Below are 13549 nucleotides of genomic sequence, written 5' to 3'. Positions count from 1 at the left end.
TGGTGGAGGGAGAAAACCAAATCCAGCTCCCACAATTTACCCTCTGGCCTTCATCAGCAATGATACTCGTGAGCACACACACAATCAGATAACTATTGCATGTGCCTGTTCTGTGCACCTCATCTCGGAGTGCCCTTGGAGGCCAGAAGAGTGTGTCAAATCCCCTGGATCTGGACTTACAGGCAGTTGTGACACACCCACCATTATGCAGGTGCTGGGAATTAAACCTGGGTGTCTCTACAACAGCAGTACCTGTCTTAACTCCAGCTCTGAAATCTAAATTTTAAACATGTTCTAAAAACTCGAGCTGGGCTTAGAGATGGCTGAACAGTTAGGAGCTCTTGCCCTTCTTCTGAAAGACCTAAGTTCAGTTTCCAGCACCTACAGGCAGCTTACAACCGGCTATAATTCCAGCTCCAGAGGATCTGATACCCTGTTCAGCCTCTTTGGACACCTACACACAAACCATAAAGAGAAACAAAATCTTAAAATAAAAAAATTAAGCATAACTATCTCCTGCTGAGTGATGATGGTGCCCACCTTTAACCCCAGCAGCACAAGGAAGGCAGAGGCAGGAGGATCTCTGTGAGTTTGAGCCCGGCCCTGGTCTACACAGTGACTTCCAGTACAGCCAGGGCTACACAGAAAAACCCTATCTTGGGAGGGAAGAAAAGAACTGCTAAGTTGCATTTGAACCATTTCGCCCTTAGCACAAAGATGGCAGGAAGTTTTGTTTTGACAAAAAGCTTTACATTGACATCCAGCACATGCAAAATAGCACCCAGTAGGGACTCACTAAATACTTGTTGAATGGAAGAATGAACTGGGAATTTGAGAACTAGGCAGAGATTGAGCAACTACATACTTAGTGAGCACCCACAATGCACCCGAGCATGTGACATGTCCGTTTGTTTGTTTGAGATGAGTTTCGCTGTGTAGTCCTAGTTTGCCTGGAGCTCTCTTTGTAGTCCGGGCTGGCCTCAAACTCACAGAGATCTGCTCACCTCTCCCAAGTACTGTGATTAAAGGTGTTTGCCATCATACCCAGCCCATTTGAAAGGTTTTTGGTAAGAAGTCTTAGGCTGTTGAACAGGCTAGCCTGACACTTGCTATGTAGTCCAGGCTGGCTTTGATCTTCCTGCCTCAGCCTCCCAAGTACTGGGATTACCGGCATTGGCCCTGATGTATATATACAGCAATGTATGTATGTATAATATATACATCAATATATGTGTGTGTGCATATATATTTATTTATATGCACATATATTTATATATGCGCGCACACACACACACACACACACACACACACACATATATATACATTTTGTTTGTTTATTTTCAAGACAGGGTTTCTTTGTGTGTAGTCCTGGCTATCGTGGCTGGCTTCTAAGAGAGATCCACCTGCCTCTACTTCCCAAGTGCTGGTATTAAAAGTGTGTACCACCATGTCTGGCTTTATCAACATTTTTAACCTTTATTTCTGAGAGTCTGTGGTGAGGGGGTATGTATAGAGATCAGAGGACAATCCACAGTAGTTGGCTGTCTCCTTCTACCATGTGATTCCAGGGATCAAACTGAGGTCATCAGGTAGCAACAAGTGCCCGTACCCACTGTGCCATCTTACCTGCCTGTGACTTAAGTAAAACTAATAAGGTCCCTGATTTATAAAGAGCTCTTACAAAAAATATATGTTCGTATTAATTGCAATCACAAGAAAGTTATTAAAGCAAATTATTTAATACTCATCACAGTTCATGTTTTCTGATAGTTTATTTTCATGATGTATTTGAGAAGGTATGTGTGTGAGAGTGCATGCTTTTTCTATGGCATGTGTGTAAAAATCAGAGGACAACTTCAGCTGTCTGTCCTTGTCTTCTACCTCATTTGAGATAGGGTTTTTGTTGTTGTTGTCCCCTGCAGAGTACTCCAGGCTAGCAGGCCCATAAGAATCCAGGGATCCTTCTTTCTCACTGTAGGCATGCTGGGATCACAAATACTGCTACTGTTCCCAGGTTCTGGGAAATCAAACTTGGGTCCTCATGCTTGTGTTGTTTTACCAATGAGCCATCTCCCCAGCCTCTCTTACTGATAATTTTATTGGTACCTGACACTGCTACATAGGTGCCACTATTGTGCTTATTGTACAAATAGAGCAACAGGCTTCTCAAGATTAAGTAGCTCAGTGATGTAATGGAAGTTTTGGTTTTTTTGTAAACTCAGGTATGTTATGTAAATATGTTTTTGTTTTAATTCCTAGTGTGGGATTTTAGTTTGGGCTTTAGTTTGTCCACAGCTGATAACTGTCTTGTGTGAGTTATGGTCATTGCCAACTGGTAATGTCCTGCCTCATGCAGTATGGAGAGGGGCGTGGTCTAGGGCTCAGAGAATATAAATAGGAGAGCCTAGAAAGAGAAAAGTGTGGTGTGCAGTGGTGGTGTGTGGCGAGTGGCAATTTGAAGAGACCAGAGAGGGACAGTATGGTGACTTAGAGACAGACTGAGAGAAATGGTTCAACACAGCAGTTTGGAGGAGACTGCTTGCTGTGTCTGCTGTTGAAGGAGATTGGTATAACCCCCAAAAGAACCCACTGACCCTAAACGACTGGGAGAAGTAAAGGGATCTGCGCCCCCTCTCCCCACTAACCTTCTCCTACCTAGGGTTGGGGGTTGGAAGGGAGAGGCTTTAAGAAACCACAATAAAATAGTTTAAAAACCAGCGCAACACAGTGGGGCAGTGGTGATGTAATCCCAGCACTCGGGAGGCAGAGGCAGGTGGGTCTCTGTGAGTTTGAGTCCAGCCTGATCACCAAGAAAGTTCCAGAACATACAGGGTTGTTATACAGAGATAACCTGTCTTGAAAAACCAAAAACAAACAAATAAATATTAAAAAAAGAAAAAAGGAGCTCACCAAAACAGGCAGGGTTTGCATTTCAAAGCTTTTGAACTCAGCAAGAATTCTGACAAACAGGAAGCTAAGCCTAGTTACATGTGATGTGGACCATCAGGAGAAAGACTGGCTATTATCTCCAAGGTAATGGAAGTTGGGTAGAGAGACCATATCATGATGTTTCAGAATTGACTCGCAGCCAGAACAAACAATGGGAAACAGGGCTGGAGACTAGGGATGAGACTAGGAGGAAAGATGGGATCTTCCCACTAAGTTTAAATGTGTTTTCCTTAGAGTGTGTCCAAATAATTACAAAAAGCATATTATGGTTTTAGTTATTTAGGATAGGTCATATATGCATATAGTACAGCATTCAAAAATCACAAAAGGAAGCATAAGAAAACATAAACTGGAGTCGAAGGCATGGCTCAGCAGTGCAGATGATGCCCAGACTCCTCAGATCTCCATTAAAACGGCTTTCTGCTACCCCTAGCTATTGGTCAACATGCCCAATGCACTCAGTCAACCTCTGTCACAGCCCATTTTGGTCAGTACCCTCCCACACACCGAATCAACTTCTGTTTACCCCCTTTTACCTTTCCAGAGATTTACAGGTGAAAACAAATGGGAGAAGACTCTGTATATTTAAGATCACTCAGTATCAGCATTTTTGTTTTGTTGAAACAGGGTCTCTGTAGCTCTGGCTATACTGGAACTTGCTATGTAAACCAGGCTGGCCTCAAACTCACAAATCTGCCTGCCTCTGCCTCCAGAGAGCTGAGATTAAAGTCATGCACCAGTACAACCCTCTCAATTTTTGTTTTGTTTCTCAAGACAGACTTTCTCTGTGTAACCTTGGCTGTCCTGGAACTCACTCTGTAAACCAGGCTGGCCTTGAACTCAGAGATCTGCTGGCTTCGGCCTCCCAAGTGCTAGGATTAAAGAACTGCCACACCACTGCCCAGCAACTTCTCTTTTTCATAAAAAGGAAAGACAACCACATACAGCCCAGCATTTAACTTGTTGGTTTTTGCATGTGTATGGGTGTGTGTAAGCACACTCCTTTCTGCTCACATGTCCATTTCTTAGCTCCCTATATCTTTAGCTTATGTAAATGGCAGTCTAACTACAGGTTTTGTGCTTTCATTATTACCACACCGCAAGTTTGAGGGCGATTTTCTAACCTAAAAGCTAAGAATGAACTGTGGCTAAGGATATTTTACAAGAAACAAAAGCACATTCCTTAGGGTCTCTGCCAGTACACAAATCTTGCCACGATCTCAACTTTTGGAGCTTCTCCTTGGAAAATGAAACTGTCCCCAGTCCCAACTGTGGAGTTTTCTGTTCCACGTCCTCCAGAAACAGTCTACCAAAAGAAAGGACTTGCCAAGGTCTCAAGGGGCTGCTATGATTAATTGGGGCTGCCTTCTTGGTTGCCCACTTAAGAGGAACAAAAGTTATTATCTTTGTAGCTTCCTCAAACCATTCCCAAGGTTTGTATCTTTCTGGTTCTCTTGAAAATCATGGCTAACGGGTGTCCTGTCTTTAAAAGACTGTCTGCCACAGGTGAATTGTAAGAAACTGTCTCCCTCTGCTGGCAACAGTCTGTAACTACATGGCTGAAAACTACGAAGATCTTTGTTAGTTGGTGTTAGAGAGTTTCATTCACCTCGCTGTTTTGAAGACACAAGAGAATTCACTTCAAAAAATATATTCAGAGGCTCAAGAGATGGTTTACCTTGTAACACACTTGCTGTGTAGGCATAAAAACAGGAGTTCAGATCCCTAGTACCACAGAAATCAAAGTGATCAAGAAAGACATCTGTTATGCAATCTCCGGCCTCCACACACATGTACATACATGAATAGGCGCACACACACACTTAAAAATGAAGACACAGAAGACTATAATAAATAAATAAAGCTCCTAGATATCAGCAATATGATATCCTTTCTTCTTTAAGATGGTGAGATTGTCAAATTCTTTGAGTTTTAAACAGTTTGAACTGCTTGTGAGACATCTGTTTGTTATGACAAGAAGCCTGACTACAAGAACTGGAATAAGGGCTAGGCATGGTGGTGCACACATTCGATCTCAGCACTCGGGAGGCAGTGGCAGACAGATCTGTGTGAGTTCCAGCCAGGCCACCCTGGTCTAGAGGACCAGGACATGAATTCCAGGACAGCCAGAGCTACATCGTAAGACCCTGGAAAAGGGTGGGGGGCAGGATTCTGGGGTCGGAAACATCTAGGAAATCTTCAGTATACGGGTGGAAGTATAAAGCAGGTTCTAGGTAAGAGCACAGAGTGAGGACAGGCCTGGAGATAATGAAGGCAGTTTTGATTTGGTACACAGGTTACCTGACTAGAAGATAAAAACTAATAACATTTTACCATCACAGTTGCAATTAAAATCACTAAAAATACAAACTGCAAAATGTCACAGCAGGAAGCCATTACTTTATTAAGATTAATGGTACCCTAAAAATATAAGGGAAAAAAAAACATTCCAAGTCAGTTAACTTAGTTACAGCAGCTGAATGCTGTTTTTAATAGAGCGAACTATAAGGCACATGTCACTGAAATGAAAACACATGGTGTTTGCTTCTTGCCTTCTGTGCTTGGGGAAAGGATTAGAGAGATGAGAATTATAAATCTTCCTCTTCCTCAGACAGGCAAAGCGCCTCCCCACCCCCGTCATGACTCTTAGAATTTTTACGGTGGGTCAGGTACCGGTTGTGACTCTTCGGTCTAAGGTGTGGTATCAAACCACGCCTCACGCACATTAAGTAGGCGTTCTCCCACAGAGTTACGTCATCAGCCCTCAGCATAATGAATATGCATTCTCAGCCCACAGCTATAGCTTTGAAACACCTATGATTACTTCTCGATTTTTTGTACTTAGAGAAACTGAGACACACAAGTTTTATATGTTTCTTAAGATCATAGGACATGTTCAAACATGTGTTGTCAGGAGCCCTCTGACATACTGAAGAAACATAACACAGGGACACTCTTCAGGAACTGGGTTTGTGTGAGGGTAGGGTGCTGTGCATAGGACAGAGCGTTCATGCATGTGCGTGCTGAGGATGCACTCTGCCACTTTGGGGCTAGAGAGATGGCTCAACAGTTAAGAGCACTTGTGGAGGACCTGGGTCAGTTCTCAGCACGCACACAGTGGCTCACAATCATCCATAACTACAGTTCCAGAAGATCTGGCCTCCACCTGACTCGCACCAGGTACACATGCACATGTGGCGCACAGACATACACGCAGGCAAAATATCCATATAAAATTTTTCTCGATTTAAAAGAGCACAGTCCAATAATTTTCAAAAGACAGTCTAGGATATTCATCTATTTTTAATGGCCCAGAACACCTTCAGTAGTCGGGAATTCTATTTGTCTGAGTTTAGATGCAATATTATGAACTTTTTTTTTTTTTTTGAGACATGGTTTCACTCTGTCCCCAGGCTGACCTGGAATTCACAGAGATCTGCCTATTTCTATATCCGGAGAGGTGTGATTAAAGGCCTGGTCTAACATTTTTTTTCCTCAGATGAAATTTTCTGACACATTAAATTATGCAAAGAAAAATATAAGCAACCACATAAAAAGAACCACATATCATATTATGAAACACAAAGCAAGTAGCCAGAAATAATGATTTATAGAATGGACCCCAAGATTTAATGTCAATCACTCCATACAGAAAAAAAATCAGGCTTCTAACCTCACTGAGTACAGTACTCCATGGGTTTCTTTACACTCCTCAGGTTCTTCCCAAGTCTTTTCCACTCTGACATCTGCTGGAGATCACATTCTAATTCCAGCTGGCACTCTAGGGTCATCATCTGGGACTCTTACAGGCCTGCTTTTTGTGTGTGTGTGTGTGTGGTTTTTCGAGGCAGGGTTTCTCTGTGTAGCCCTGGGTGTCCTGGACTCACTTTGTAGACCAGGCTGGCCTCGAACTCGCAGCGATCTGCATGTCTCTGCTTCCCTAAGTGCCGGGAGCAGTGCCCAGCTGCTTCTTAATGTCATACTTTTCACCATGTTCAGATGTCATATTTTTCAATCTTTTTCTTCTTGTTGCTTTATCATTTTTCTTTAATCAGTCACTCCATCCATCACACTGGTTGGTCTTGATCGATCACAGGTTGATTGGCATGAGGATCTGTCATGGTCTAAAGAGCCTAGCTAAAAATCTTACCACAATGGTAGAGAACGTACTGCAGTGTTGGATAGTTGAAATGCTGTCTATTTGCAATTTTTTGAGATTTTTATTTATTTACTTTGAGACAGGGTTTCACTATGCAGCTAGCCTACGCTAGTCTGGAACTCACCATGTAGACCAAGGTGGCACTCCAGAGCTCCACCTGCCTCTGTCTTCTCGGTGCTAGGGTTAAAGTCCTTTGTCATGTTTTGTCTGTCTGTCTGTGTGTCTGTGCACCATATGCATGTTTGATGCCTACAGAGGCTAGAAGGGGACATCCGGTCCCCTAGAACTGAAGTTAGCAGATGGTTGTGAGCTGACCCTGGGTCCTCCGCAAGAGCAGCCAGTACTTTCAATCGCTGAGCCATCTCTCCCGCCCCTAGAATATCGTTTTACGAGCAAGAATAATAATTATTGTAATAATTTCACCCTATCAAATAGAAACAATACAATGTTTTATGTATGAGAGATATTTTTTTTATTTTTTGAGAGATATTTTTAATCCTTTGTTCAAATATAGAAATGTTTCCAGAATGTTGTAGAACAAAACACATAACTTGTAGCTTAGAAAAAACTTAGGCTCACTTTTTTTCTTTTGCGATTCAAGTTTTGACAAGAAAAATTGTTCTTTCAACAATTGCCTGTCCTAAGAAAAGATGTACAAAGTACAGTTCCCGAACCGAAGCAGGAAGTTCTTTTGAATTCTCTCTCATCCAGTGAACGAGCTCAAGTGTTGCCCTCAAGAAAGATGGAAGCTAGCTGACGTCTCTGCCCTCTTCCAAGATGGCAGACGAGGCTCGCTCGGGGCCTGGCCGGGAGCCTCTTCCGGGCTGGGTGAGGGGGCGTGGTCCATTGAGGAAAGCCCTGCGTGCCTCCGCCCGCGACCCAGGCGCGCTTCAAGGCGCAGGCGCGGGGAGGGGTTGGGGGGGAGGAGGGAAAGCGGCGAGTAAGATGGAAGATGAGGAGGTCGCTGAGAGCTGGGAGGAGGCGGCAGACAGCGGGGTAAGGAGGAGCTGCCGCCCCGCGTCAGGGCCGGGCGGACCTGGCGTGAGCGAAGCCTCCGGGGAGCGGGTCTGGGGATAGTTTTCCCCAAGGAAGGGTCTCCCACACCGGACCGGAGGTGGAAGAGAGGCCCCCGGTCCCGGAGCGCCGTGAAGGCCTCTTAAAGGGGCCGCGTTCCATTTCTCCCTCCACCTTTCCCGGGTGCCTCTCCGCCCCGCGGTGTGCGCGTCGCTCAGGACGCCCCACCTTCTACCCCGGGCAACTTTCTCTTGTCCCCGCGCCCCAGGGACCATTTTAAAGTTCTTGTGCTCTGTCTGGTGAGGGAGGGGCTCGGGCGGCGTGCCTGGCTCGGAGGAAGAGCGGGAGGAGGCCCCGAGACAGCGGGGAGCAAGCAACCATGTGTCCTCTGGGACCACTTGGCGCTGGGCCGAAATCCCCCGCCGCTGTGCGCCTTCCGCCGCGGTGAACGAGCCTGGGTTTTTCTTTTTTTCTTTCCTTTTTCCTCTTTCAGTTTTACTCCGAATGCCCGAGGCACTCTGGTCTCCCGGGGGTCTCAGCAGAGCTCCCCCTAAACTCAGCAAACACACGCTCTTCCCCGGGACCCACCCAAAGATCTGTGCAGTGGGGAGGACCTCGGAGTGTGTTCGTCCGGGTGGAGGGAAGGGAAGAAGGGTGTGATTTGTAAGATAGCCTCATGTCTGCGAAGAGAAGGGGAGATTACCGATCGGTATGATCTGGGAGTTTTTGCTTGCCTCCAAAAGTTACAGTAAAAGAAAAAACTACCCCAAATACGAACTCCTCGTCTCGCAGGTTCGTGATTAATATGGTGATTTCAGAATTTGAGGTTCGACGGAAATGTCTCTTTGGTGGCCATGTGTCCGCGCCTGGGCTGGGCTCCGGTGACATCCTTCTCAAAAGCTTATGTGTGCGGTATCACATATTCCAAGGTTGATGAGGAGCTGGGTCTGTCTGCCCCTGGAGCTTCTGACCAGCACAGTAGTGCTGTATCTTACCAGGAATTTTGAAACTGGGCTTCGAAGTTTTTCTGCTGGTTCAGCATTTCTCGAAAGTTTGGTGATGTTTTCCCACTTAGCGTTAAGGAGCCTTTGAAGGAGTGCTTGGTTCAGAGATTATTCAGTAGAGTGTTTAAAGGTACCTTCCAGCTTGAATCAAGGAAGTAAGTTAAAGGGTTTTTGTTTGGTTGGTTTGGTTTTGGTTTTTATGAGACATGGTCTCTCTACATAGCCCTGGCTGTCCTGGAACTCACCACGTAAACCAGGCTGGCCTCGAACTTACAAAGATCTGCCTGCCTCTACCTCCAGAGTGCTGGAATTAAAGGTGTGGAGCACTACACCCAACAAATAGGATTTTTATAGAGAGCAACAGGTGTCATTTGGTTATTTATTCATTCCACCAGTGTTTATGAGTTGATCCCTAACATTGATCCCTAACACAATGCTATGTGTTAGGGGGTGTGTGTAATAGTGACTTCTGCCAGAAAATGCACAATTTCTGCCTTATGGCCTGCCTCTAGGAGTGAACCACCCAGACACCCCTCCTGTCATCCCCTGCATAAAAAGCCCTCATTTATTTCTGATTATTTTTATTTATTTATTGGATTTTGTTTTGTTTTTGAAAAGACAGGGTTTACAGGTTTTGTGTAACCCGGGCTATCCTGTAATTGCTCTGTAGACCAGCTGGTCTGGAACTCAGATATCTGCCTGCTTCAGCTGCCTGAGTGGAGTGCTGGGATTAAAGGCGCACACTTCCAGCTCTTTTCTTTTTTAAGGTTTACTTTTAGTTGAGAAAGTGAGAGCCTACGCCCCGTTGTTCATGGATGTGTAGGTGTGTGAGGATGCCAGAAGTCATAGGCTCCTCTGGAGCGAAGTTACAGACCACTGAGGGCCACTTGATGGGAGTGCTGGGAATGGAACTTTACTCTTTAGCAAGAGCAGCGGGCACTTCTTAACCACTGGACCATCTCTCCAGCCCCTGGTCTTCATTTTTAATATGTTTGCTTTGTGTTTTTGAGACTGTCTTATTTATTGTCCTTTCATTGTGAAGAGACACCCCATGACCAAGGTAAGGCCTATAAAAGAAAGGCCATCATGACAGGGAGCTGCTGGCAGGCATGCGGGCAAACAGGACACTGGGCCTGGTGTGAGCTTTTAAAACCTCAAAGGCCACACCTCCTAATCCTTCCCAAACAGTGCCACAAATTGGGCACCAAGCATTTAAACATAGGAGTCTATTGGAGCCATTCTCATTTAAACCATCACATAAAGTTTCATTGTGTAGCTCTGGCTGCCTGGAATTGACTACGTAGTTTTGGTTGTCCTTAAACTTTTTTTTTTTTTTTCTTGTCTGTCCTTAAACTCTTAGAGATCCACCCACCTCTGCCTCTGCCTCCCAAAGTGCCTGACCTCAAATGTTTATTTGAAGAGTTTCTGTTTGTGAACGTCAGGCTTTTGTTGCAGAGACTACCCTAGACTCAGCCTTTCTAATGCTGGGTTATAGACATGGGCCACCACACCTGGCCTCTAAAGGCTGTCATGAATTTGATTCCCTTAAATACTCCGTTCTGAAGAAGGGTGGGGAGGGCTGAAGCATATTCACATCACTGTGTCCAGTTGACTTTCAAATGCAGGCAGTTGCTAATATTAAAATTCTTAGCTTTAGATTACCCTCTCTCCTGCTGGTAATGAGTTTTGAATGTGCCCAACCTCCAAAAAAGAAAAGGCCTAAAGAAACAAGCAGAACAAAACTTAGGTAGAAGCAGAGAGATTAGTGAATGGGAGCTGGCTGGTTGTAAAGTGTGTAGACTCCATGGATCCAGAGGATCACTGCCCTCCAACACTACAGAACTGGATCTTGCTGGAATGTTTTTCTCCTATGTCAGGATCTGAAGTCATGTTTTCCCTTGAGTGTCTTTGGAATACCCAGTGTCATCCATGCTGTTTCCACTGACAAAAGGGGGGACTTGAAGAAACAACTCAGGTGTTTTGTCACCGGGCTGCTGCTCATCTGTGGCCACTTCCCTGCTGTACAATTGTTCCTTTGCTGTTTCTTTGAGAGAGGCTGCAGCTACAATCTAAAGAATTCAGAGAGAGTACAGCTTCCTTTCACCAAAGAAATGTTTCTTTTCGAGACAGCCTTGGCTGTCCTGGACTCATTTTGTAGAGGCTGGCCTGGAACTCAAAAAGATCGCTTGCCTCTTCATCCCTGAGTGCTGGGATTACAGGTGTACACCACTGCACCCAGCTAAAGAAATGCTTTTTCAAAAATGTGCCTGGTGGGGATGTGAAAATGTGGACTTGAGTCACTGTTGATTCAGACCGTATTGATAGGGGGTGCCATGAGGATCAGACCCAGGGCCCCAAGGTACACCTTTACTCTTGCTTCAAGCTTTGAACTGTGTCCTTTATCTTCAGCAAATCTCAAATGCAATGAGAGCAGCTTGTAATTGGAAGACATCTTCCTGCCCCAGAAAGTAGATCAGCAATTGTTTTTTTGAGACAGGGTTTCTCTGTGTAGCCCTGGCTGTCCTGGAACTCATTCTGTAGACCAGGCTGGCCTTAGAGAGCCACCTGCCTTTGCTGAGGTGAAAGGTGTGCATTGCCACACTCAGCCTTGGTTCTGGTGGTTTGAAGCTAGTTTATACACACCATTAGGTATAGACAAAATACATAGACTGTGGACTGTCTTCTCTTGTTGATGAGCCACCTCTGCTAGCAGAAGGTGGGTGTCTCACAAAAGTAGGCTGGTGGCTATACAGCATTGCAGCCTCTCATGTCTGTATCCCTAAAGTTTCCTTTGAACTTTTGTTTTGAAACTTTTTTTCTTCCTCAAATTAAGCAGCTAATGGGAAGAAAATGGATCTTTTTCTACATTTATTTATTGTGTGTGTGCGTTGGGCCTAGGGGGAGCTTATGTGGAGGTCAGAGAACAACTTGACCTCCAAGTTGCAGAGTTGGTTCTCCTTCCATCAGGTGGGTTCCCAGGATTGAACTTGGCATCAGCACCCTTACCACTGCACGACCTTCTTTTTAAAAGCAGAGTCTATGAAGGCCAGGTTAACTGTAAAGTCAGATTCTCCTGTAAACTATGATCCTCTAGGATCATAGCTGTGTGCCTTCATCTCAGCTATGGATTTTAATATTGCCTGTACCACGAATGAACCCAGGGCCTCATAATACCAGGCAAGGGCTTTTACTACTGAGCTCATTTGCAAGCCCACTAAAACGTCTTGTGCAAGTTAAAGGATAACTAGGTAACAGGTCTTCTGGATTGAGACTTTAAATGTCTGTTTACTTTCTACCCATGTGAGCCAGTTATCTGGACATTGCCCCATCAGTGATGCTTGGTGGCATGAAAGCCTATGAAAGCGTCCATAATCATATATATATCATTTGTATGCCAGCCACTGGACCCTGCTATCCAGTGAAAGAGTCAGCGGAACAGCAACACTTTGTGTAGAAAGCGTAGAAGGAGTGCAAATGGAGTGCCAGAGAAGGTCTTGTGTAGGAGATTGTGTCTACATGAATTTTTAAAGACCAAGAGCCAAGAATAGTGGTGCACACCTGTAATCCCAAGGCTCAGGACACTGAAGCAGAAAGGTCATGAGTCTAAGGCCAACCTAGCAACATGTCTTGGGGAAAAAAGAGGAACTATAAAAGATTTGAAAGTTGGGCTGAATGGAGTCATGTTGTCTGGTCACTGGGCAGGTGGTGGTGTGGCCAATGCACACATGGATGAGGCGCTGTGTGGAGAGCTTCCCACACTGCAAGTATTTCCTCCTGGCTAGAGACACTCATGTTGGCAGGGCTCAGTGGAAAAAGATGGAGCCAGAGAGGTTTGTAAGGGCGCTTTGAACTTGCTTCTGGGAGCTGCAACTTTGGCCTTAAAGCAGTGGAAAGCTTTAAATAGCTGCCTCCCTACCTCCTCCTTTTGCCAAGGCCAGACAGTTGGATTTTCATTTAAAAGATTAAATCTTTTCCTTTCGTAGGAGTGGCCGTATTCTTCAAGGTGTAGCTGTTGTCATTTTGGAATGTGTGCAGTTGTCTTTGTAGTGGGCACAAAACAGCAAATGAGTTAGTTTGGGGTTCCATGTTGCTGATTTCTGTCCATCTTTACAGTAAAGAGGACAGTTAATAGCTGTAGTGTCAAACTATACACACCCAGCTCTGCCAAGCCGGAAGGCCTCAGCAGTTTCTCATCTTTTCGGGAAGTCTGGGACTTGCAGTATTCTCTGAAGGTTTTTGGGTGTTTTTTTTTCTGTTGTTGTTGTTGTTGTTTTTTGTTTTGTTTTGTTTTGTTTTGTTTTGTTTTCAGAGTTTTTGGCCAATTTAGGCTTGATGGCCAATAGGTGGCTGTCCCTGACCTCTGGAAAGAGATCTGCTTTCCTGTGGCTTCAAAGAAAGAAGGATAATGAGCTTTTCAGCAGTG

General features: G+C 44.9%; 1 protein-coding gene across 4 annotated transcripts in view; it reads left to right on the top strand.

Moving 5' to 3' along the window:
* The first annotated feature begins 8018 nt into the window (after positions 1 to 8018).
* Positions 8019 to 13549, top strand: part of Szrd1 (SUZ RNA binding domain containing 1) — a 28436-nt gene continuing 22905 nt past the window's right edge. For all 4 annotated transcript variants that reach the window (XM_055611322.1, XM_055611321.1, XM_055611318.1 and 1 more), the window contains exon 1: positions 8019 to 8104. In XM_055611322.1, the coding sequence (XP_055467297.1) occupies positions 8061 to 8104 (44 nt within the window). In that variant the 5' untranslated portion in view covers positions 8019 to 8060. The remainder of the gene's footprint in view (positions 8105 to 13549) is intronic.

The sequence above is a fragment of the Psammomys obesus genome, unplaced genomic scaffold, assembly GCF_907164565.1.
Source record: "Psammomys obesus unplaced genomic scaffold, mPsaObe1.curated_primary_1811, whole genome shotgun sequence".
Classification (NCBI taxonomy): Eukaryota; Metazoa; Chordata; class Mammalia; order Rodentia; family Muridae; genus Psammomys; species Psammomys obesus.
Note: the sequence above shows the minus strand (reverse complement) of the source record. Positions and strands in the feature narration are given on the sequence as shown.